This window comes from Bidens hawaiensis, unplaced genomic scaffold (genome assembly GCF_021521415.1).
Source record: "Bidens hawaiensis isolate Kalapana, Puna unplaced genomic scaffold, B.hawaiensis_p1.1 tig00022309_1, whole genome shotgun sequence".
Taxonomy (NCBI): Eukaryota; Viridiplantae; Streptophyta; class Magnoliopsida; order Asterales; family Asteraceae; genus Bidens; species Bidens hawaiensis.
In genome coordinates, this window is record NW_027493465.1 from 50,984 (window position 1) to 73,301 (window position 22,318).

General features: G+C 37.9%; 1 protein-coding gene and 1 pseudogene across 2 annotated transcripts; one reads left to right on the forward strand and one right to left on the reverse strand.

Annotated features, from left to right (window-relative positions):
* The first annotated feature begins 7,187 nt into the window (after window positions 1–7,187).
* Window positions 7,188–15,622, forward strand: LOC143565213 (auxin response factor 5-like; annotated as a pseudogene). Its single transcript, XR_013141023.1, has 15 exons — window positions 7,188–7,193; window positions 7,302–7,409; window positions 9,291–9,389; window positions 9,484–9,540; window positions 9,642–9,797; window positions 10,422–10,495; window positions 10,576–10,666; window positions 10,736–10,900; window positions 10,961–11,083; window positions 11,192–11,267; window positions 12,056–12,197; window positions 12,418–12,858; window positions 13,294–14,162; window positions 14,228–14,418; window positions 15,345–15,622. The product of XR_013141023.1 is annotated as an auxin response factor 5-like (transcript).
* A 466-nt stretch (window positions 15,623–16,088) lies between these two features.
* Window positions 16,089–22,248, reverse strand: LOC143565214 (proteasome subunit beta type-6-like). Its single transcript, XM_077052251.1, has 8 exons — window positions 22,149–22,248; window positions 19,134–19,210; window positions 17,721–17,776; window positions 17,558–17,630; window positions 17,341–17,452; window positions 17,121–17,194; window positions 16,444–16,518; window positions 16,089–16,277 (listed from the first exon to the last, which is right to left on the reverse strand). The coding sequence occupies exons 1-8, from the start codon at window positions 22,246–22,248 to the stop codon at window positions 16,146–16,148; spliced, it is 699 nt and encodes a 232-aa protein (XP_076908366.1). The 3' UTR covers window positions 16,089–16,145.
* Between the last annotated feature and the right edge of the window lie 70 nt (window positions 22,249–22,318).

A 22,318-nucleotide genomic window follows, 5' to 3' on the forward strand; every position in this document is an offset into this window, starting at 1 on the left:
CATGCTATGGGTGCTGCACCGGGGGTTAACTCGATTTGGAATTCGACTTGTCGTACAGGAGGGAGTCCGGGCAAATCCTCCGGGAAAACTTCCGGAAAATCTCGCACAATTGGTATATCTTCAATTCGCTTCTCCTCCGCGGGTTTCTCAACAATCTGCGCCAAAATTGCCGGATGACCCTTTCGTAGGTACTTCTGCGCCTTCATAAGGGTAATGACGCTGGTGGTCATGCCGCTTCTCTCACCTCGGATCGAAATGATCTCGCCGGAAGGGGTAGTAATGTGGACTATCTTGTCGTGACATATAATCTCCGCTCGGTTCTCGGATAACCAGTCCATGCCGACAACGACATCGAAACTACTAAGCGTAAAAGGAATAAGGTCGATATCAAAGACATGACCTGACAGTTTTAACTTACATCCCGCAAGTACATGCATCGTTACTATAGTCTTACCGTCAGCTAATTCAACAGGAAACCTAGCATCTAACGGAGTTGGAGTTAAGTTTAAGAGTTGGCTAAAGGCTTTCGACACAAAACTCCTATCAGCTCCAGTGTCAAACAATACAGAAGCAAAACAATCGTTCACAGGGAACTTACCAGTCACCACGTACGGATCATTGCGGGCTTGACCCGACCCAATTACAAAAGCTCTCCCTTTGCCATTGCTTCCACCACTACTGCCACTTCCGTTACTTCCGTTGTTGTCGTTCTGTTTCAGCTTGGGACAATCTTTCCTGAAATGACCTTCCTGTCCACATTCGAAACATCCCTTCGTCGTCATAGGTGGTTTAGGAGCACCCTTTGCCGCAAGGTCTCCTCTACATTCCTTCGCCTGGTGACCCATCTTTCCACATCTCTGACACTTGACACGGTCACACGGGCCAACATGATGATAGTTGCACCTATTGCACTTCGGATATTTCCCAGCATATCCGCTCGAACCCTGCCCGCTACCGTTGTTATTGTTGTTGTGGTTCTGATTGTTAAAGCTCCGAGTGAATTCGGGCTTACGGTAGTGTTGTTGCTGTGGGAGGTTCGAGGACGAGGATCTGTTGTTGTCAAACTTTCTCTTTCCGCTGCTCGGGTTGCTGTTGCTGTTGTTGTCATTACTCGGGTTGTCACGGGCTTTAGCGGTTGAACCCCTAGGTGGTAGCGCACCTTGGGTCACTGCTTGATCCGTCAGTTTGTGAGCTAAACAGATCGCTTGTTGAATCGTGGCTGGTCTGGAAGACGTCACCATGCCCTGAATTTGCGGTGCTAACCCATCAAGATACATTTCAATCCTCTTACTCGGCGGATCCACCATCCGGGAACACATCACAGCTAACTCGTGAGAACGGGTAGTGTAGGCTTCGATTTCTGAGCCCACCATCTTCAGTGACCAAAATTCTGACTCTAACTTTGAAATCTCTTCTCTCGGACAGTACTCTTCTCGAATCATGTTCTTGAACTCCTCCCAGTTCATAGCGTTAGCCAGTTCCAATCCAAGGATCTGCACGTTCGAATTCCACCAAGTGAGGGCAGAATTCTCCAGTGTTCCAGCAGCGAATTTGACCCTACTGGCAGGGGGACAATTACACATCTCAAATGCCGACTCGGCCTTCTCAGCCCAACGCAGGAAGCCTATAGAACCCTCAGTGCCCTTAAACGAACTGGGCTTGCAGTCAAGGTAATTCTTGAATGTACACGTTCCACTTGGACCTCCAGCTTGATTCTGAACGTGTGCGGCTAGAGCGGCCGCTGCATGGTCGTTCAGCAGAGTTTGGAGTTCAGCTGCAGTCAAGTTGATGTTACCACGTCCGTGTCCAGCGTTTCTTCCAGCCATTTCCTAGAATCACAGTATAAAATGTTAAACTTGAATTTTTCTTTCATATACAACACACCATACATGCAATAAAAAGATATGTAAGAAAGACATAAGAAACGACATCACATCACAACCATATATTAATCTAAATAAAAATTCATGATTAAAACCATTGTATTCGTTACAAAGTATTTCCAATCAATCCTTAAAATCATAGAAAATAATAGTTCGGATGGAGACAACCCCTCCATCTAGGTGTCATCATCACTAGATGTCATCATCTGAGGACACCTCTGAGTGTGCCTCCTCCTCAGCCGGTTCTTCCTCCGGTTCTTCTTCAGGTTCCTCCTCGGGATCTTCCTCGGGAACTTCCTCAGGCTCCTCTTCGGGATCTTCTTCTGGTTCCTCTTTAGGCTCTGCCTCAGGCTCGGCCTCAGGCTCTGCCTCAGGTTCGGCTGCGTTCTGAGCAATTTGCATTTGTAACACATCGCAACGCTCTAAAGCCATCTCGGTTCGGGTCCTTGCTACTTGGAGTTGCTCTTGCAAGTCTATCATCTCGGCTTGCATCTTTCTCATAATTTTCATCTGTTGATCACTAGCCTCTTGCATTTCCTTCATTGCCGCTGCCATGCGGGCAATCTCCTCCTTAGTCTCGGTTCCGTCTTTTAATAGTCCGGAAACGTTCGCTCTCGTATAGCGCATGTAACCCACGTCACGCTCCAAGCAAGAAACGACAGCTGCGAGAACTCGCTCTACAGGTTCGGTTATGGGTGGTAGGGTGTTGGGGTAAGCAGGATGGTTCGGGTGGGGTAATGGGGGAACTTGTTCACGATAGACCATACGTCTGATCATATTAGGGTACCAATCCCAGCTAACTTCGTTTTCGTACATGCCTCCGGATAAGCGGTACCTCTTCTGTGCGGGAGCTTCGAGTTCCGGGACTACTCGGGGTGGCGATGCGGTAGGTAACTGCGGTTCCTTCCCGTGAGCATGAGTTATCGGATCAGATGAGGATGAGGGTGGCGGCGTCGACATTCCTACAGGTAAGCCGTGTATGCGCGCGCGTATGAGTGAAAGAGGTAAAGAGATAAGATAACAAAGACTACACTAATCTATGTAATGCGTATCATTATAACTAATAGGTCGTCGCGGTTATAGTCTAGTATGCATGCAGCTTCTAGTTCGCTATAACCAATGGCTCTGATACCAATCTGTCACACACTGAAAATCCACTAACAGAATTTTACTGTCAGAGGGTGTGAACTAACATGATCGGAATCATTAGTTATAATCAAACCATAAAACAAAGTTTCAAAACCATGAAAACATTTACGAGTAGTTAAATGCGGAAGCGTAACACCATAGCAGACAATGTTACGTCACGCAGGACGACTTAAAACCCAATGATAACAGTTTAAAAATAAGTTTGCATAATTAAAATGTTTCAAGCAATGCATGTTCCTAAACCGCGCGCTCGCCTCGGCTACCTGAGAATAACATACTAAAAGTGTCAACACAAGGTTGGTGAGTTCACAGTTTATATAAAATAAAGCGTTTAGCGTTTGTGTTCAGCGTTTTGCATTACAGCGTTTTGCGTACAGCGTTTTGCGTTACAGCGTTTTGCGTTACCAGATAGTGTTATGTCAATTATATATCTATAGGTAGCTAGCCTATAAAACAAGTATCACTAAGTGTTCGACACCGAAGCTGACTGTTTATCATTTGCCTTGCCACCAGGTCATCCAGACCATGGTATGTGTTTAACCAAGATTACACCCACTCGACCTCCAGTCGAGTTTAGCGTTGGGTGGGGTTTGTCAAACCCAGTAGTACTACTCAACAATGACTCGCTATTATCCAATATTAAACGTTTCGATGTGAATGAAGGACTTTAGTTATTGCGTTTGCCACTTAGTCTTTACAAGTGATATATAATCTATATTAACAAAATCTTAAATGCGTTTCGGAGTATGTTATCTCCCCCAAGTGAAAAGCGTTTAAAAAGTTTAAAAGGGGAAAGTGAAACTCACTGTTTGCGAAGTATTCCCAAAATAATTCACCAAGATGCGCGTCACAGAAAAACTCTCTCTAGCGTTCTAAAACAATAAAGAGATTTTTCTAAGTGTCGGAATATTATCGAGTTTCTAGACCCGGCACATAATACCTATGCACATAACATGTTTCGTGTTTCGTTTGTGAATTGTGTGTGACTTTAACAAATGTATTTGTTATACGTTACATGTGTAAGCAATTATTTACGTGTCATGTATTCATAAAGTACATCACTAGCAATTACTCCCCGTAAAGGGCAATTTGGTCAACACATAACAATTAACTAGCCATCATTCCCCATGAGGGCAATTTGGTCAAATCATGACAATCAATTAGCAATTATTCCCCGCAAGGGGCAATTTGGTCAAAACATAACAACTATATAGCAAGTATCATGTTTCATGCATTTTCACAAAACTAAGTATCTAGTTTCACCGAGACAGAAATTCTACTTGAAAGATTGTACTATTCCACCGATCATAGCATCTCAATTAATTTACCAAAACTCATCACAAAAGCATATATGTATTAGGTTTCCAGAACATATTTTATTATATTTTTATTCCACATAGGTTTCTCACAATCATCAAATCATTACAGCAAACTCATAACAGTCAAATTCATGCGCAACAGAATGTTATTTGAAATTCCCGTTAAACGAAAAATCCAATAAATGCAAGACCACTTGGGTTAGGTTCCTAACTCAATGAGTCAACTTCCAGAAGTGGAACCAACCCAATTGGTCTCGTAGTTCATGAGATATAACATTTACAAAACAACCTAACAGCAGGTCTAACAGCTCAGCTTTGCACAACGTTTTTGTAAAATCATAAAAGTTAACTTTTCCACGTCCAAAAATTGCAAATTTATATTCTTTAGAAACTAGACTCAACCTAGTTTACTGTAGTATCAACAATCTCAACCGATTTTCACATTTACACCTCGTTACAGTCAATTAAACATCAATAACACAATCTGTCCAGAAACTGTTTGCATCCAAACTCAACATATTAACTATCTATGGACCATCATGCATTCATATAACACTCTAGACTCCATAAACACTATCCATGCACATCAATTACACATTACATACATGATTAGGGTTTTTGTTTGAACTCAAATCAAAGACACAACAATTAACATGTAACAATATCAATTCTAGTTATCAAATCATCATCAATACATCATCAAATCAAACAAAATCATATGAACACACTAACATATAAAAATCGGCATCTAGGGTTTGTAATTAACCCAATAAAAGTCAAGATTAAGTATAAAGGATGCATAGGATAGTTGATTATACCTTCCTAGCACCTTAATCTTGAATCAAAAGCTTGAAATTTGTTGTATGTATGTGTGTGTATGTCGACGGCAGCCAAGGAGCCAAGGGGGAATTTCCGATCGGGATTGTGGGGGGAAGAGAATAATAAGTTAGGGTTTAGTATTATTATTATTTATAATAATACTATGTTACACTTTGGCCCCTCCACTTCTAAGTATTACTTATCTAGCTTAACTAACTTGTTTACATCTTGAGTTAGTGTTTATAACGATGTTATCACACAACACATAAGTCTAACACATAATTATCACATAAGTACTGTTTTGACGTTTTTCGTTTATTCACCAATCGTTTGCGTCAACTCGTTTGCGTTTCGGTGCAATTCCCGAAAGACTACACATGTAGTAAGTGTTAAGCGGCATTTAAACCCTAGTTTAAATGTAATGAGGTGTGCGTTATAGATTCAATGATCTTAAGTTTGAATTGACGGAGTTGAGTTAACGGAGTTAACCTGAAATTGACGATTGTCACACTATTTTATGTTCGTGTTCGTTCACTAAGGAAATAAATGTGTTCACGAACACAAATAAAATCGACAGAGCCTAGAAATTGAGACTAGTGTATTCGTAAATGTGAATAATGAAAGCCTGCAAATGAATCGAACGAACACGAGCATGTTCATGTTTCTTCATTTAATTTTAAACAAACACGAACACTTAATCGAACATATATTTATGTTCATGTTCGTTTATTTAAAAATTAAGCATTTGTGTTTGTTTGTTTAAAATTTAAATGAACATAACTGAACAAAGATAGACGGACATAAATGAGCATATATGAATAAATGTAAATGAACACAAATAAATATAAACAAACATAAATGAAAATACTTAAATAAACACAAATTAATAAATATAAAACATTTAAGTAGATGATTTATCCAGATAACATTTAATTATTTTCTTTTAATACATAAACGAACATAAATGAATAGACATAAACGGGGACATTCATGAATATAAATGAATGAACGGAACATGTGTTCATGCTTGTTCATGTAATTAAACGAACACAAATTTTTTGTTTATGTTCGTTCGTTTATTTAATAAACAAACATAAACAAACTTCCTGCCGAACGATTCACGAGCAATTCAGTAAACATTCGGTTCGTTTAAAGGCCTAATAGTTATCGGTAGCCATGAATATCAGCTTCATATATATTCCATTGTGAAACATAGCACGATTGTGGCATAATTACATTGTAATAAAATTGATGCACAGCTGTTAAAATATATACACATTGTTATATATATTGTTGATACATCGTTAGATTTACACAGATGCACACCATAATCATTAACTCAATGTTGCTAAAATATAGACATATAGTTGTAATAATTATAAATGCATCATTTGACGCTCCAATTTAATAATATAAGCACCTTATTAACATATCATTGACTCATAAGTCATAACTTATTGGTGAAAGTGAATACAAAATATTTTAATCCGAATCAAAGCTGATCATAAACCAATTTTGAGTTTTGTTGACTAAACCGAACGGGATTCAACCATGTTAAATGTGAGTTATAGAGTATGTACTAGGGTTTAAACCACACATGTGATAATAATTTTGTGAGAATTTTCTATGATGTCTTGGTTCAATTCTAACAAATGTATATCATCGATAAGTAAAAAGCGCTATTTTAAGATTAAAACCTGGACAAGGTAAGTTTACATTAGAGAGAGAGAGGAAGAAACCTATAGATACATACATATATATAAAGAGAGAGAGAGAGAGAGAGAGAGAGAGAGAGAGAGTGAGAGTGAATAATGAGAGAGAGAGAGAGAGAGAGAGAGAGAGAGAGAGTGGGGCCTAGTCTGTGTTTGTGTTTGTGTTTGTGTTTGTGTTTGGTCTGTGTAATCGTGAGCAAGCCTCACTTTTTTAACTCTCACCGGTCTTCTTCTTGTCTCCCTTCCCACCTTTTCCGCCACCATTCTTTCTCTCCGCCGCTAGGAATATTCCGTCCGCTCAATCAATGAAGGTTCCGGCCAACGCTTCGGACAATTCCGCCCAAGGCAAGCTTTACAGTTTGAATCTCAATCTGAAAATTAATTAACTGATTTTTATATCCTCTGATTGTTATGAGAAGAACCGTGTCATTAATCAGGAGCTCTGGCTAACGTGCGCCGGACCCTTAGTCAACTTACCGGCGGCAGGAACTCATGTTGTGTATTTTCCTCAAGGACATAGCGAGCAGGTATAGACTGTTTTATGCTATATTACGCTTGTTAACCTACACTGCCGGTTCACTTTTGGGCTAAAACCGATTTTAAGAATCTTTCAGTATTGGATTTTTCGGTTATGCAATTTCATTAAAAATTTTGGGCAGAAAAAAAAAATTTGCTGAAATTCATGAATTTGGATTAAATTTTTTTGGTTAGTTGATAGTTAAATGTTTTTTAGACTATTAGATTTTTCTAAATTGCTTTAAAATTGTAAATAATAAATGAAATTTTATATGTCTAGTTCGGTTTTAGTTACACGCAAAGCCGAGACCGATCCAAAAGTTTGGATTTTACAAAAGCATAAAACCAAACCGTTGATTTTTATTTTGGTTCAGTTATTTTGGTTGATGTATTACCAGATGCAGAAGCACAGACGTAAGTCGTCCTGGTTATGACTTTTTTTTTTGTGAGTGAATAGCTTCAGTTACTTGTACTGTACAAGTTAGTGATGCAATATGTTACTAAATTTTATTTTTTGATATGGCGGTGGATACAATGTTTGTTAATATGGTTGTACGGTACAACCGTGTAATGCAGTGATGAGTGGCCAGAAATAGAATTGCATTGATTTGGTTTGTTCATGCGATCTGGATTCTGCGCACGGGTTTGGCAAAAGTTCTAAAGTGCACCTGTTTTTTGCCTGCTAAACTGCGCCTGTCATGGTGACTTTTTAGTGTAGGAATAGAATAGAATAGAATAGAATCTCTATGCAAATTCCCTTTTAAGACTGAATTTGTTTTCTTTAAAGCTTTAATTAATATTGTTTTGTTTTTAATTTAAAAAAATTTATCATCATTACATGGCTTTCTTGTAGGATCCACTTGCCTTTATATTCTAAAAACTAAATTTTATGTAAATTATTCAACAAAAGTTTTTGATTATAACATCTAATCTTCATACCTCATGTGAATCCGGTTTGGTTTTCAAAACATTGAGTTATATAGGATTTTAATAATCTCAAGTTTCACCAATTGACCGAGATTAATCCATACTTAAAAAATGCTTAGAGACAGTCCTAGCTTAACTATGAACGTATTTTCCTCCACCAGTCTCATACGTATTTTCCACGTCATCGAAAAGGTAACATGGTTACTTTTTGGTTTGTATGAGATTGTTGGAGGAAAATACGTTCAAAGTTGAGACTTTCTGTAAACATTTCTTGAGTTTCGATTAATCACGGCCAATAGATAAAAGCTCTAAATTATTAATATCCAACAACCCTAATTATAATAAAGATGCTATAGATATATAGTTTCATATTATGCTAAAAGGTATTCAATAATGAGAAAGTAAGGACTAAAGGACATGTTATTGTGGACTGAAGTGGAGACAATCATTAATTTGCATTGATGACTAGGGCAATTAACTCACTTTTGCTCTAAAAGTTGTTTAACATAGGAATAATTGTTAATTATGTGTACAACTTTAATCCATGATCTACAACAATATCTATAATAAAGTTGTTATGGTGCTAAAATAAGGGGGCTAGCATATCTACATCATATCATGATTATTACATTTATTGTATCAGGATTTTAAAATGATTCTGAAGGTGATTATCTGATTATTATGAAATAACAATGTTTTAGTTTGTGAGTCATATATCTGATTGTATAGGAGTTAAATCAACTAATTTCACAACTTACAGTTACCAAAATGTCTCACTTTCTCACAATAATATCCTATTTTGTATTTTTATATGTAAATCCTTATTATTGTTACTACTTTAAACAGTATAAACACATCAAAACACTATCTTTAACTTTTTTTATTACAGTAGATTACCCGAGTATGCATATACGTTATATATTATAAAATGGTTTCAATATTTTTGCTATAATATATACTTTCAGGTTGCAGCATCTATGAAGAAAGATGTTGATGCTCAAATTCCAAATTATCCAAATCTCCAATCGAAGATGTTATGCATCCTTCATAACAACACTTTGCACGTACGTCCTTATTATAACATTTAATAAATTCGTTCAACACATAATCGAATAATTTTATTGCATCATTTATTAAATTTTCATTATCATTTCTTAGGCCGATCCCGAAACAGATGATGTATATGCTCAGATGACGCTTCAGCCTGTTCCTTCGGTATGAACATGAACCATGAGTCGTTTGCGACTATTGAACATGTTTAACATCGATTAAATAAAGTATAATATTATATATTCGTTTATTATGATTTTAAACAGTTTGACAAGGAGGCACTATTGAGGTCAGACCTTTCTATGAAAGTAAATAAACCACAAACACAGTTTTTCTGCAAAGCTTTGACTGCAAGTGATACGAGTACTCATGGAGGATTCTCTGTACCTCGCCGAGCTGCTGAAAAAATCTTCCCTCCTCTCGTGAGCAAATTTCCTTACGTTTAATTGGTTAACTTAATAGATGGCAAAATAGACGGATTTGTCTAACAAGTTTGGGTGAAATTGGAATGGGTCGGGTTAAGTTCACCCGTAACACTTCATTGCTCAAAAACTATTTCTTGTGTTAAACATAGTTATAAAAATTATACAATTAAAATTTTTGTTTAATTTCTTAAATAAAGCAAGTTAAAATATTATGCCCAAAAAAGTTACACGACTCGTTTGACCTATTTCCTTTTGAGCCAAGTCAAGTGATCAACATGTGTAAAAGGTCAAAATTGCTAAATATAGTTAACTCTGGAAATCTTTATGTTTAATTACATTCTTTTCTTGCCTTGAATTGACCTGTAACATTTCATTGCCCAGAAACTCTTAGAAAACTTTTAAATAATTCTCGTGTTAAACATAGTTACAAATGTTATATTTTACAATGATAATTAAGTTTCTTGAATAAAGGAATTTTAAAATATATTATACCCAATGAAAATACATGGCCCGTATTGACCTATTTCATTTTTTATCCAGTGGTAAACACGGGTAAAATTTGCAATTTGTAGTTAATTATTGAAATCTTTATGTTCAAACAAATTCTTTTCTATAATACAGGATTTTTCAATCACAAGAACTTGTAGCAAGGGATTTACATGATACCCAATGGACATTTCGTCACATTTATCGAGGTAAGCGTTTATAACTATCACAATCTTTAGTAAAGTAGTAAACCATCACCAACATCGAGTAAATGATTACATTAATTTAGGGCAACCGAAGCGTCACTTGCTTACAACTGGTTGGAGCCACTTTGTTAGTGGTAAAAGGCTTGTAGCCGGGGACTCGGTCTTGTTTGTTAGGTAAATACCTCTTAAATACATAGTAGTTCTTATATAATTATGAAGTTGATAAATGAAACCTTTTTATAGGGATGAAAATCAGCAGCTGCTGGTGGGTATAAGAAGAGCTAACACACAGCCAACCAATTTATCGTCTTCGGTTTTATCAAGTAACAGTATGCATATTGGAGTCTTGGCTGCTGCTGCTCATGCAGCGGCAAACAACAGCCCGTTCACTGTGTTTTATAATCCAAGGTAATTGATAGTAATTAAATTTCATAAATAAACCGAAATAATAATTAATTTATTTAACAGGGCTAGCCCTTCAGAATTTGTTATCCCATTAGCCAAGTATTATAAAGCCGTGTGCACTAACCAAATATCGCTTGGCATGCGGTTTCGGATGATGTTTGAGACCAAAGAGTCGGGAACGAGAAGGTAAAGGTGTAAGGTTGATATTTTAAATAACTTTTAATTTTATTATGAAAAGTAAAAAAAAGTTAATAAATTTTTAGAACCTTGAACCTTATAGGTTATAAAATGCAGGTATATGGGTACAATTACAGGCATCAGTGATCTTGATCCTGTTAGATGGAAGAACTCCCAATGGCGAAACCTGCAGGTATAGTAACCTACTTACAGAAGAATTGAGTCATTAATTTTCATGGTAAAATAAGTGGTTTGTGTCAATCGTGTAAAGTTGACGGGTTTCGGATTGGTGGGTTAGATCTTTGGACCCGAACTCGACTAGTATATTTATTTGTGTCAAAAGATATCAATCGTAAGTTTTCACACTTTTAAGATTGTTTAACCTGAACAAATCTCGTTTAACCCATATTTTTAAACAAGTCAGCCAGGTTGTAAATTGGTTGGAGGGTTGTAATAAATGTTTTTGTTTATATAAACAGGTTGAACAAGTCAGCCTATTTTATTAAACAAGTTAACCTGAGCATGGCCTGTATAATTAAACGGGTTAAATAGGTCAACTCGAACACACCCCATTTGTTTAGCAAACCAAACCTGGGTTACTTTCGTGTTGTGCTAGAAATTGCCAACCCTAGATACGACAAACTGCAAACTGCAAACTTATTACTTTCGAACGCAACTCGTTAATTTAATGCGTTAGATACGACAAACTGCAAACTTATTACTTTCGTGCTGTGCTAGAAATTGCCAACCCTAGTGCTAAAAGTATACACTTTTGGTTTACACTTTTCTTATAAATAAAAATATTATCATTTCAGTAAGAATCTAGTTGACAAACTTTTTGAATAAAATGACTTTGGAACACTTTTAGACCCCTTTTCTTTCAAGCTAGTTTACTTTTGTCATACTGCTACTTGACCCGTTAAAGATAAAACATAACTTGAATCGACCGATTCATAACTAACGTTTTGTTAATCCATGTAGGTTGGGTGGGACGAGTCAACTGGCCGGGACAGACGTACCCGTGTTTCCGTTTGGGAGATTGAGCCCGTTACAGCTCCTTTTTTCATCTGTCCGACACCTCCTTTTTACAGACCAAAGCGTCCCAGACAACCTGGCATGCCGGGTATGTTGACTATATTTGTCTAAGAAAAACTTAATATTCACAATCATTAAAGTACACAAAAAGCCACAATACCTTGTGGCGTAGATTCTTTGTTGTCTTGTCCTTTTCAAGTCAACAAATGATTATTAATGATATGATAAAAGTCAAAAAAGATGAAAACCCATGATTAGTTTTAAAGAATATTTGACTTTTTTTAAGTTTGACTTTTAATATTCTACAGATGATGAATCTGACCTTGATAATCTATTCAAGAGAACCATGCCTTGGTTAGGCGAAGATATTAATAAAGATTCCGGTCTTAGCTTGGCCCAATGGATGAACATGCAGCAAAGTTCTACGCTTACTAACCCGACCCAGTCCAATTACTTGAGTCCATTATCGGGGCCCGTTTTGCAAAACTATTGCCCACCACAAATGATTTCTCAAAATAACTTGCAGTTCAATGGTCAAAGGTCAACAATGCCACTTGACCAGTTACAGAAGCTAACACTATCAGCCACCATGAGCCCGTTAGCCTCACTTATTCAGCCTCAGCCTCAGGCTCCGGCTCAGCAACAGTTGACCGGTCATAGTCAACAACTGGGTCAAAACCAAATTCAGTCTCAAGTTAATTCTCAAAATGTACTTCAACAGCAGTCACTGCAGAATCATCATCATCATCGTACTCAGTATATCCCACCAATAGCAATGCTATGGTAGGGTCTGAGGAGGGTAAGATGTAGACAGCCTTACCTCTATCCCATAGGGATAGAGAGGCTGCTTCCGGTGAGACCCCCGGCTCGATAGTAGTTTTGCATCAAGCCTTGGACATAAGGCACATAGCACTCAATCATCGGGACACCGGCTGATTGGTGCATGTGCCCTTGTCTTTCGGCTATCAACGCCAACACATGATGCCTGATTAACCTTCCGCCACTTTTAACGTTATTTTCACGAGATTAGTAAAATAACGTCAAAACTAGTGCAATTTTACTTTTGCCCACCCGAGGGTTCACACATATATACATTATATGCGCGCACCGCAAGCAGGGCGTAAATACATTATATGCGCGCACCGCAAGCAAGCAGAATCATCAGATGTATAGAAACCTTCAAGAACAGCAGCAGGCGGTTGTGGTCAGTCAAAGTCAAAGTCAAAGTCAACAGAACAATGTGCTGCAACCTCAGTTTCCAGATCAGCAAATTAGTCAACAGTTGCAGATGCTTTATCAGCAGAAACAATCACCATTGGGTCAGCAATCTACACAACAGCCAGAAGATGTAAGTCAAAGTCAAAGCTTTATGAGGTCAATGTCAACCGATCAAACGATGGACACGAAGCCTCAAATACCCATCACACCGCTCTCTCAACAAATACCAAGAAACAATAGTCAACAAAATCTTCGATTTTCCCATCTTTCTCAACCAAAAATTCATCCAAACAATCAGATTTTGACACATGGCAGCAGTTTATTGAACGGGACTGCAAATGGAAACGGTCAATCTGGAATCACTGATGATGTCCCGTCATGCTCCACCTCACCATCAACAAATACTGGTCTAGAAAGTCAAAATGTCAACTTGGTCAAAGGCTCTTCATTAGTCAGCATCCCAAAAAGTCAAAGTCAAGGATTTTTCACCCCAACTACATACTTGAACAATATTAACGGGGCCCATACGGACTTCTTGGACAGTCCATCATCAGCAACTTCAGTTATTATTCCTCAGAACAATCATCATTTGCAAATACAAAACCCTATTCATTTACAGTCAGATCCACTAGACAACAACTTTGGAGTGCCATCACTGATTGTTGACCCGTTGACCACTAAAGAGTCAACCAGAGGTTTGACTTCGAACTCATTCGGAGTTCCAGATATGGATTTCATCCCCATCGACTCCACCTTTAACGAAACCAATTTATTGAACGGTGGCGTGTGGGCACCACCTCCACAGCAGCTTCAACGAAAGCGAACATATACCAAGGTTGGATTTCAATTGTGATTTACGTGAGTTGACTTTTTTTTTGACTTTTGAGATTGTGTGTCTAGGTTTACAAGCGAGGAGCTGTTGGAAGATCGATTGATATGTCGGCTTATTCAGGTTATGAGGAGCTTAAACAAGATCTGGCCCGAAGGTTCGGTATAGAGGGTCAACTGGAGGACCGACAACTGGCTGTTTGGCAACTCGTGTATGTGGATCATGAAAATGATGTTCTTCTAGTTGGTGATGACCCGTGGGAGTATGTTCATATTCTTCTTTTCTTATGCATATTATTGGGTAACGGGTCAAACGGGTTCGGGTCATATTAGGCTATTGTTAAGAACGGGCTCTAAGGCTATATTTGTAATTATTACTCACTAACTCATTGCTAAAAGCAATAACTTTTAGCAATTAGCATCAAAAGTATTAAGGAAACTTTATTCCTCAAAAGAGATTATTGCTACTTCTTTTTGGGTAAAATCCAAAGGAGACAAAAAGTGTTAACGGGTCGAAAGTATTAAGGCAACTTTATTCCCCGACAGTAGGCTGCATGCAAACGAGCTGAGCTGAAGCCCAAGCTTCGCTCGTTTAACTTATGAGACTCGATCTTGAGCTTGGATCATTTGTTATTTAATAAATAATTAATACATATTTCTAATTATTTTTATATATAAGTTTTAGTTTTACATATAACATAGTATGTATTATTTACTTATTGTTATCATAATTTTGTCTATTATGCTAATAATTATATAAATATATATTTATTATATTATAAGAAAATACAAAGAAGAAGCTTGGCTCGATTGGCTTTCAACGAGCCAATCTCGAGTGTCTCACAAGCGGCTTGGCTCGTTTACGCCCCTACCCAAAAGTGATTATTATCTTAACAGTACAGCTTTTTTAATGGTATCAATCACTTTATTTATCATTATCTTTTTTTATTATTTTGTTTATGTAGACAAAAAGTGTTAGCAGGTCAACCCAACCCAACCCAACCTGACCAATCAATACATTACTTAAATTTTTTCTAGTTTTCCCCTGCTAATGGGCCAACCCGGCCCGATCTGACCAAATTTGCGCTTTTCAACCCAGCCTGACCCGTTGACCCATTTGGGTTGACTCTCATGTAGCAAATTTCTTTCTCTGGCGAATATCATATTTACGGCTAGGTTCCGTTTGCAGGGAATTTGTGAGTTGTGTGAAGTGCATAAAGATATTGTCACCTCAAGAAGTACAACAGATGAGTTTGGATGGAGATTTTGGTGGAGTTCAAAATCAAAGCTGCAGCAGTTAAGAAGAAATGAGTTTAGTTGTTTTAAGAAACGGTAGCGGTAGGGTTCCGTGTATTGGTGATGAATAGTTGTAAAATTGTGTCACTTTACATAGGTAGAAAAAGCATTAACAATGTATAGTATTCTATTCAGAACCAGTTAATGAGTAAAGCTTAGTGCTTTCAGGTATTCTTCATCACTGCTTCTGGATCATCGAGAGGTTCGGTTTGCTCTTAGTTCTATGATATTTATGAAAGATTTCTTTGATTCACTTGCAAATCTAATTTTAAATTCTTTTAGTCTGATCAAAGATATATGATGGCTTTGACTCATGATTTAACTTCAATGAATTCTAAACAGCATAGATCTAGATCCGATGAACCAATCGGCCCTAAGAAAGATTTGTCACCAAAAAGACAACATTAATATGTTCAGAAAAAACTGAAGAAATCAACATTTCAGTTGTACATTCAAATTACATTAGATAAAAAAGGTATTAAAATACATCGAGTTGGTCGAATGTTAAAATGAGACGAGAAAAAAAAACAGACGCTACGATTTTGCAGTATACGCTCATGCTACTATTTTCATTAATATAAAAGAGAACCCGTACACAAACTAACTGAAACATGTCTAAATCAAACAAGAAACATTGACATACACTTATAAGATTTGAATTAACATCCAGGTTTTAAATATATTCACTTTAGACTCAACTAATCATCGGTTCCGAACTTGAAGACGAAAGCATATCCAGAAGTGAATTCTGTGGTGCGAGCTCTTCGTGCCACAGTGGAAGCGTGTCACCCGGGTAAAAGTTTCGAGTCACACCCTCTGAATTTATCTACACATTATACAAACATTTTCAATAACATTATATACAACTTTTTCCTATAAGAAAAGGGATGATTTGAATTAATACAGTAATAATAATTATTATTATCTTTTAAAGGTTTAAAAAGATTAAAAATCTATTTGTGGATGAAGGTAATTAATATGTAAAAACTCACAATTACTGTACGGACAACTCCACCACTAGCACCATCTCGAGCAATCGCAAGAGAAACAGCCTTCACCACCAATTTCTGCAATAACAAAATTAGAAATATAAACCCTAGCTAAGTGGTTAATGGAAATTGTGATTTTCATAAACTTTAGAATACGCATTTATGTAGCAATAACCGGCACTAGCAGCTATAAAAATCTGATCTTTAGATCCTAACATCATGTCATGTAGAGTAAATGAGCCGAGCCTGAACCTCACCTCACCTAAGCTTGAGCTCGGCTAATGAGTAGTTTTTTCAATCTCAATATCAGCTTTCTATTATTTATTAATTAATTTTTAAATTTTGAATTATTTTTATATATAAACCTAATATATAGTTTTTTGTTATTTTACCATAACTTTCTAAATAATAATAACTATACAAATACGTATTCGATAAAATTATATTAGTAATAGGTTCGCTTTAGGGCTCACGAACCAGGTCAAGCTCGAGTCCGGGCTCATTTGTTAAACAACCTTTTTTAAGGAACGATTTGAGCTTTTAACAAGCTGATCACGAGTAGCTCACGAGCGGCTTGGCTGGTTTACATCCTCCCCCCCCCCCCCTCTCCCCCCCTTTTGTCACTAGTGCAATGCAACAAATCTCAAAAACTTATATGCACAAAAGTATGTAATATGGACCTCTGCTTCATCTTTTGTCATCCCATCTTTCCATTCTTGATCAAAGAAGCCATACAGATATGTAGAGCCGGATCCTGCATAAATCATACAGAAATGAAGGATATTTAAAAACTGGTGTGAAACATGTGACTACTGACTAAGAATAAACATGAAGGTCAAATAAGTCAAGTCAACAAAAGTCAAAGCCAAGAAATTTGACTTTTGTTTGATAAATACACACCTCCAATTGCAAAAGGTTGTTCAACAATTGTTCCACCAAGAGGGATTCCATATATTTTACCACCTTCATATTTGTCCCATCCGCCAACAATCAACCCGGTTTGTAACATATTCTGCAATATTATTATTAATACAATTAAGACATAATTTCTAATATGTAAAATAACTTAACAAATAAGTAAATGTTAATAAGCATACGATAATAAGTGTATACAAACCTTGTTGCTGTATGATAATAATCTGGTAAGATTGGCAGCAACTTTAACAGTTGCAGGCTGGCCAAGTTGCATCCTGTATCCAACAAAAAATAATTTTTACGTATAGGAATCTAACAGTTAAAATACGTATAAACTATTAATACAAATTCATAAGGTTCCTTACGTGTGTTGATGAAGAAAGTGGCGCACATAATCGGAAACAATTTGTGAATCTGCAGCCTGAAAATGCAACAATCATATAAAGGATATAAAAGGATTCCATTTGTTGATATCCTAATAAAAAATAACTATATTTTATATTTCAAAATTAAATATTTTAATCATCAGCAAGTAATCCCAGTCTCGTATATGTCAGGTACCCGTTACACATTACCTGTTAGGTTCACGGGTTTCCCAGCAGGTATCGGGTATATACCAATTTATGATCTCATATGGTTAAAAATTACACATTAGAATTCTCATTACACGAAATCCAATCTTAAGCCAACCAGAAAGACCGAGTTGAAATAACAAATACTTGATACATTTCTAAAAAGTTTTATATCTTTAACTTCAACAAGTTTAAGTTATAACTTCACATTACCATTTATTATGTATGTTAAAATTGCATAATACAAAATGTTTATAATATATTAGACGTGTCAACGAACGGGACACTCTACTGGCTTAACCTGTCCGACTAGAACCAGCCACCGAACCAGACGCTCTACTAATTCACTAGCATGGGTCAAACTGGTTGAACCGGACTTAAGATACAGACAAAATATAAAGGGGCACAACTTCATAGAATGGTAACAAACTTTCAAAAGTGTTCCAATTAGGTCACTCAACTTTCTTGTTTGATTAAATTAAAGGTTTAACATGTTTTTTAGCCTTTTTCTTTTTTGTTTCACATAGGAAAGCTTTTTATCTTTTTTTTGAAGTGACAGCTAAATGGCGACGTGAATTTTATTTTTTATTTTTAAATTTTAATATAACTAACGTTTTTTTAAATTTTTTAAATTTAACTACATATATTGCAAATTCCGAACCCCACATCTTATCCTCCATTTCTTTCTTGACGCACAAAAAAATCGGTGAGATTTGATTTGAAGATTTAGTGACCCGATTTGGGAAAAATATGCAACCTAATTGGAACACTTTTGAAAGTTGGTCACAGATTTTCCCAAATATAAAAAAGCCAAAAGATTGTCCTAATCTCTATATTTGACTAGAATCATAAGGGGGTGTTTGGGATTCCTTATTTTACCTTGTTATAACTTTTCATTAAGTTAATAAGTTACAAAAGTGTAACTTATGGAACTTTTCCTCTCACAATATAAGCAACCTCAAACACCTTATTACTTCTCAAAAAGTTAATAAGTTATAAGTTGGTGAAAATAAGCAATCCCAAACACCCCCTAAGTACCAATATAAATTAGAAACCATATGGCCATGAAAAAGAAAGTTCATTATATAAAACAGTTAATTGAATATCGCAAAACTACATAAATATTATAAAATTTATCTGTATATATAATTAGTATGTATATGTACATCAAACATTAATACGCTCAAAAGAGAGGACAATTTATACCGATCCAGATCGACACAAGTAAACATTATCGGTCAGTTGAGTGATCTTGTCCGAAGCTCTATTCGCCACGTATAGCCCTATACAAATTCAAATTCCAAAAGTTTTATTCAATTAGAGCTCAGCAATTGTAAAACACGTTTGAAAAACAGGTGAGGTTTGGGTTGACCCGTATAAAACGGGTTAACCCGTTTAATTATTTAAGAAAAGCTTTTATAATCTTATTTCTGTTTTTAAACATTTTTTAATAAACAGGTTAAACGGGGTGTCCCGGTGCTAGTGCGAGAATCGGCGCCGAGAATAACGCCTCCAGCGTAAGTGACGCCGATAATGAAATTCAACAACTAATGTTATTGTTATTGTTGTGGGAAGAAATAACTAATGAAATAGAGTTTTCTTTTCTTGCACAAAAACAAGGCATTGCTTTTTTTTTTTCTTTTTTAAAGAATTAGTACCTCCACTAATTAGAAATGGCAAAATATACGGGCTCAGTCGCGCTGTCGGCCCACCTCCTGCTCATACCAACCCCCACCAGCGCCTCCTCGCAAATGTTCTTGGCGGGGGATGGTTCGGCAGTCAACTTTTTAACCCAGGCGCCAGTTGGGTTCTTGAAGACACCCACATCCGCGGGCGCAGAAGAGATCGCGCGCATGGTCATGCGGATGGGGATCACACCAGCCCTGATATAGAAAAATCTCTCAGACCAGTCATGAAGGCTCTTGAATGAAACAGTGCAGCACTTGACCTTCTGACTGCGAGGAATAAATGAGAACCAAGAATCTTGGATCTTGGGCTTATAAAAAACTGAAAGCGCCGAGGGGTGGGCTCCTCGCGCTGAGATTTGCACATAAACTCAAAGTGAGTCATGCGCACGAGTCCAAACGGATGGACTTGGGATATATGAATCCCATAAAACCTAAGCAGCGCACCCACAAACCTTGTCATCGTGAGACGAAGGTTGCAGTGGGTGAAAAAATGGCAATACAGGGATATAAAGCCGGTGGGCGGGTCCGCCGCCGTTTGCCCGGCCGCCGGCAACATGCAGCCATACTCAGGGAGAAAACCCTGAGAGGCGATAAGGCTGTCAAAATCGGACTGCCTCAGTTTACAGGGGATCTCATCCCACTTCTTCACTGCCTTGGTTTTCCCTACCTCCTCCGATGAGGCCTCAGCAGCCCTCTTCCCCTTGCCTGTCTTCTTCAACGTAGACATTACTAACGATTTCACACGGCGATGGCTGGTGGAGATTGTGTTGTCTGGGCTATCAGACATACAACAGAGTCAGGCACAAGTTGCTTCTAAAGAACGGAAATCTGGAAGATAGGCACTTAATCGGAATAGAAAGAAAGGAAAGCTCTGAATAAACAACAAAGAAGATGAAGGATAAAAGACTCAAAGGGCTTGCTTTTATAGGCCCAGGAGAGAGAAAAATTGGTACTGATCGGACTTCACGCGCCCCCACTCGCAGGTGTAAGCCAACGCGAGCGTGACACGTGTCCCTGACACTGTGTGAGGGGACACGAAAAGAAACGATACAGGTGCTGCCAGAGTTCACGCGCCACCACTCGCAGGTACGGACCAACGCGAGAGCGACATGTGTTCCTGACACTATGTGAGGGGACATGAAAGGCAACTGTAGCACCTCGAGCGCACGAAAAGTCTGACACGTCTCCATCACTGACGCATGTCAGCAACAACCAACCACGTACATGGACGATTCGTTTCAACCAAAAGGATAGAATTTCGCGCAACGATGAGTAATAAGAAGAAAAAGACAAACCCTATTAAAAGAACAAACTATTAAGTCTAATATCTATCTTACCTCGCTCGTGCGAGACAAGACACACATTAGACTGGGGGGGCTTGAAGAGGTATGTACCCGCCTCAACACCGAGCGAGGCGGGTCAACCCACAAGATATAGACAAGAGGCTTTGAAATCAAGATATTATGAAGGCACAAAGCCAAAACCTATGCGCATGGCGCATATCACATATGCTCACGCATATCACATATGCTCATGCATCACATGCTCAGGCATCACATATGCTCATGCATCACATGCTCATGCATCACATATGCTCAGGCATCACATATGCTCACGCATCACATATGCTCACGCGTATCACATGCTCACGCACCATATATGCTCACGCATATCACATCTGCGCGTGACGCATCCGCGCGTGACGCATATCACATGCTCACGCATATCACATCTGCGCGTGGCGCATATCACATGCTTGTGCATATCACATCTGCGCATGAAACATCTGCGCGTGAGAATAAAGAGAAGACCTCGCGCATCCTCAGGATAGGCGCATATCACACATGCACATAATCAACCTCGTCCTTATCCAAATCAGGATAAGGACAACCTTGATTGTGCACGTCAGACAACCTTCCAGAAGGTATCTTTTTAAGGAATAAGAATATGCTGATGTTGACAGCTGCCAATGAAAGGTGGACAACTCAGCAAAACCCATGTGCTACCACGTGATTGCACATGGGTCAGGTAAAATACCTGGGTCAGAGAATAATCAATGAAAAAGCACCAGGTGTCCCAATGACACGTGGCGCAAAGCAATAGGAGGAGGCCAAAAAGGCCCTAATTGGGTCTGAGCCCAATTATTGGAAACCCTAGCACTATAAATACCACATCAACTCCACAAGGAGAGGTATGCTATATTACGCATTATTAAGCAATCTCAGGCAATATTAAGCTATATTAAGCAATACACTCCAATTTTCTTACTCTCAGATTATTATCTTCTCCTACAATCTCTTATTCTCACACCGGAGGGTTACCCCAAAGAGGACCCTTCTGTCCCTTTCTGAGGGGTAAGTTTACGGTGCTGTTCATTTTGTAGGTGGAAGAATCCAGATCCCAGAGAACCATCGGTGAAATAGCATAATCACACCCGAGGAAAGTTGATCGTCTACCAGTGAGTCGATCCACGTTTCTTCAATTACAAAACGAGTCCTTTAATGATTAGACTTTTCAATTTACTTAGATGCACCTTCACTTATTCTACCGTAAAAGGTCAACGATATGCAATAACGTCCTCGAACATAACTTACAACTTCTATCGTGCCGCCGTACATCACAAGGGATGCCATGGGAGCGTTGTGTGTTGTGTGGTGATCACACGCCTGGAAGAATCGTGAAGGGCGTAGTGATGGAGGTAGC

Excerpts from the sequence above, each read along its gene's own strand:
- LOC143565214 (XM_077052251.1), bottom strand. The coding sequence starts at position 22,248 with ATGGCATCCCTTGTGATGTACGGCGGCACGATAGAAGTTGTAAGTTAT. Across the intron at positions 17,453-17,557 it reads TATTATCATACAGCAACAAG|AATATGTTACAAACCGGGTT; the intron begins GTTTGTATACAC and ends ATAATATTGCAG. Across the intron at positions 16,519-17,120 it reads TGACAAAAGATGAAGCAGAG|AAATTGGTGGTGAAGGCTGT; the intron begins GTCCATATTACA and ends TTGTTATTGCAG.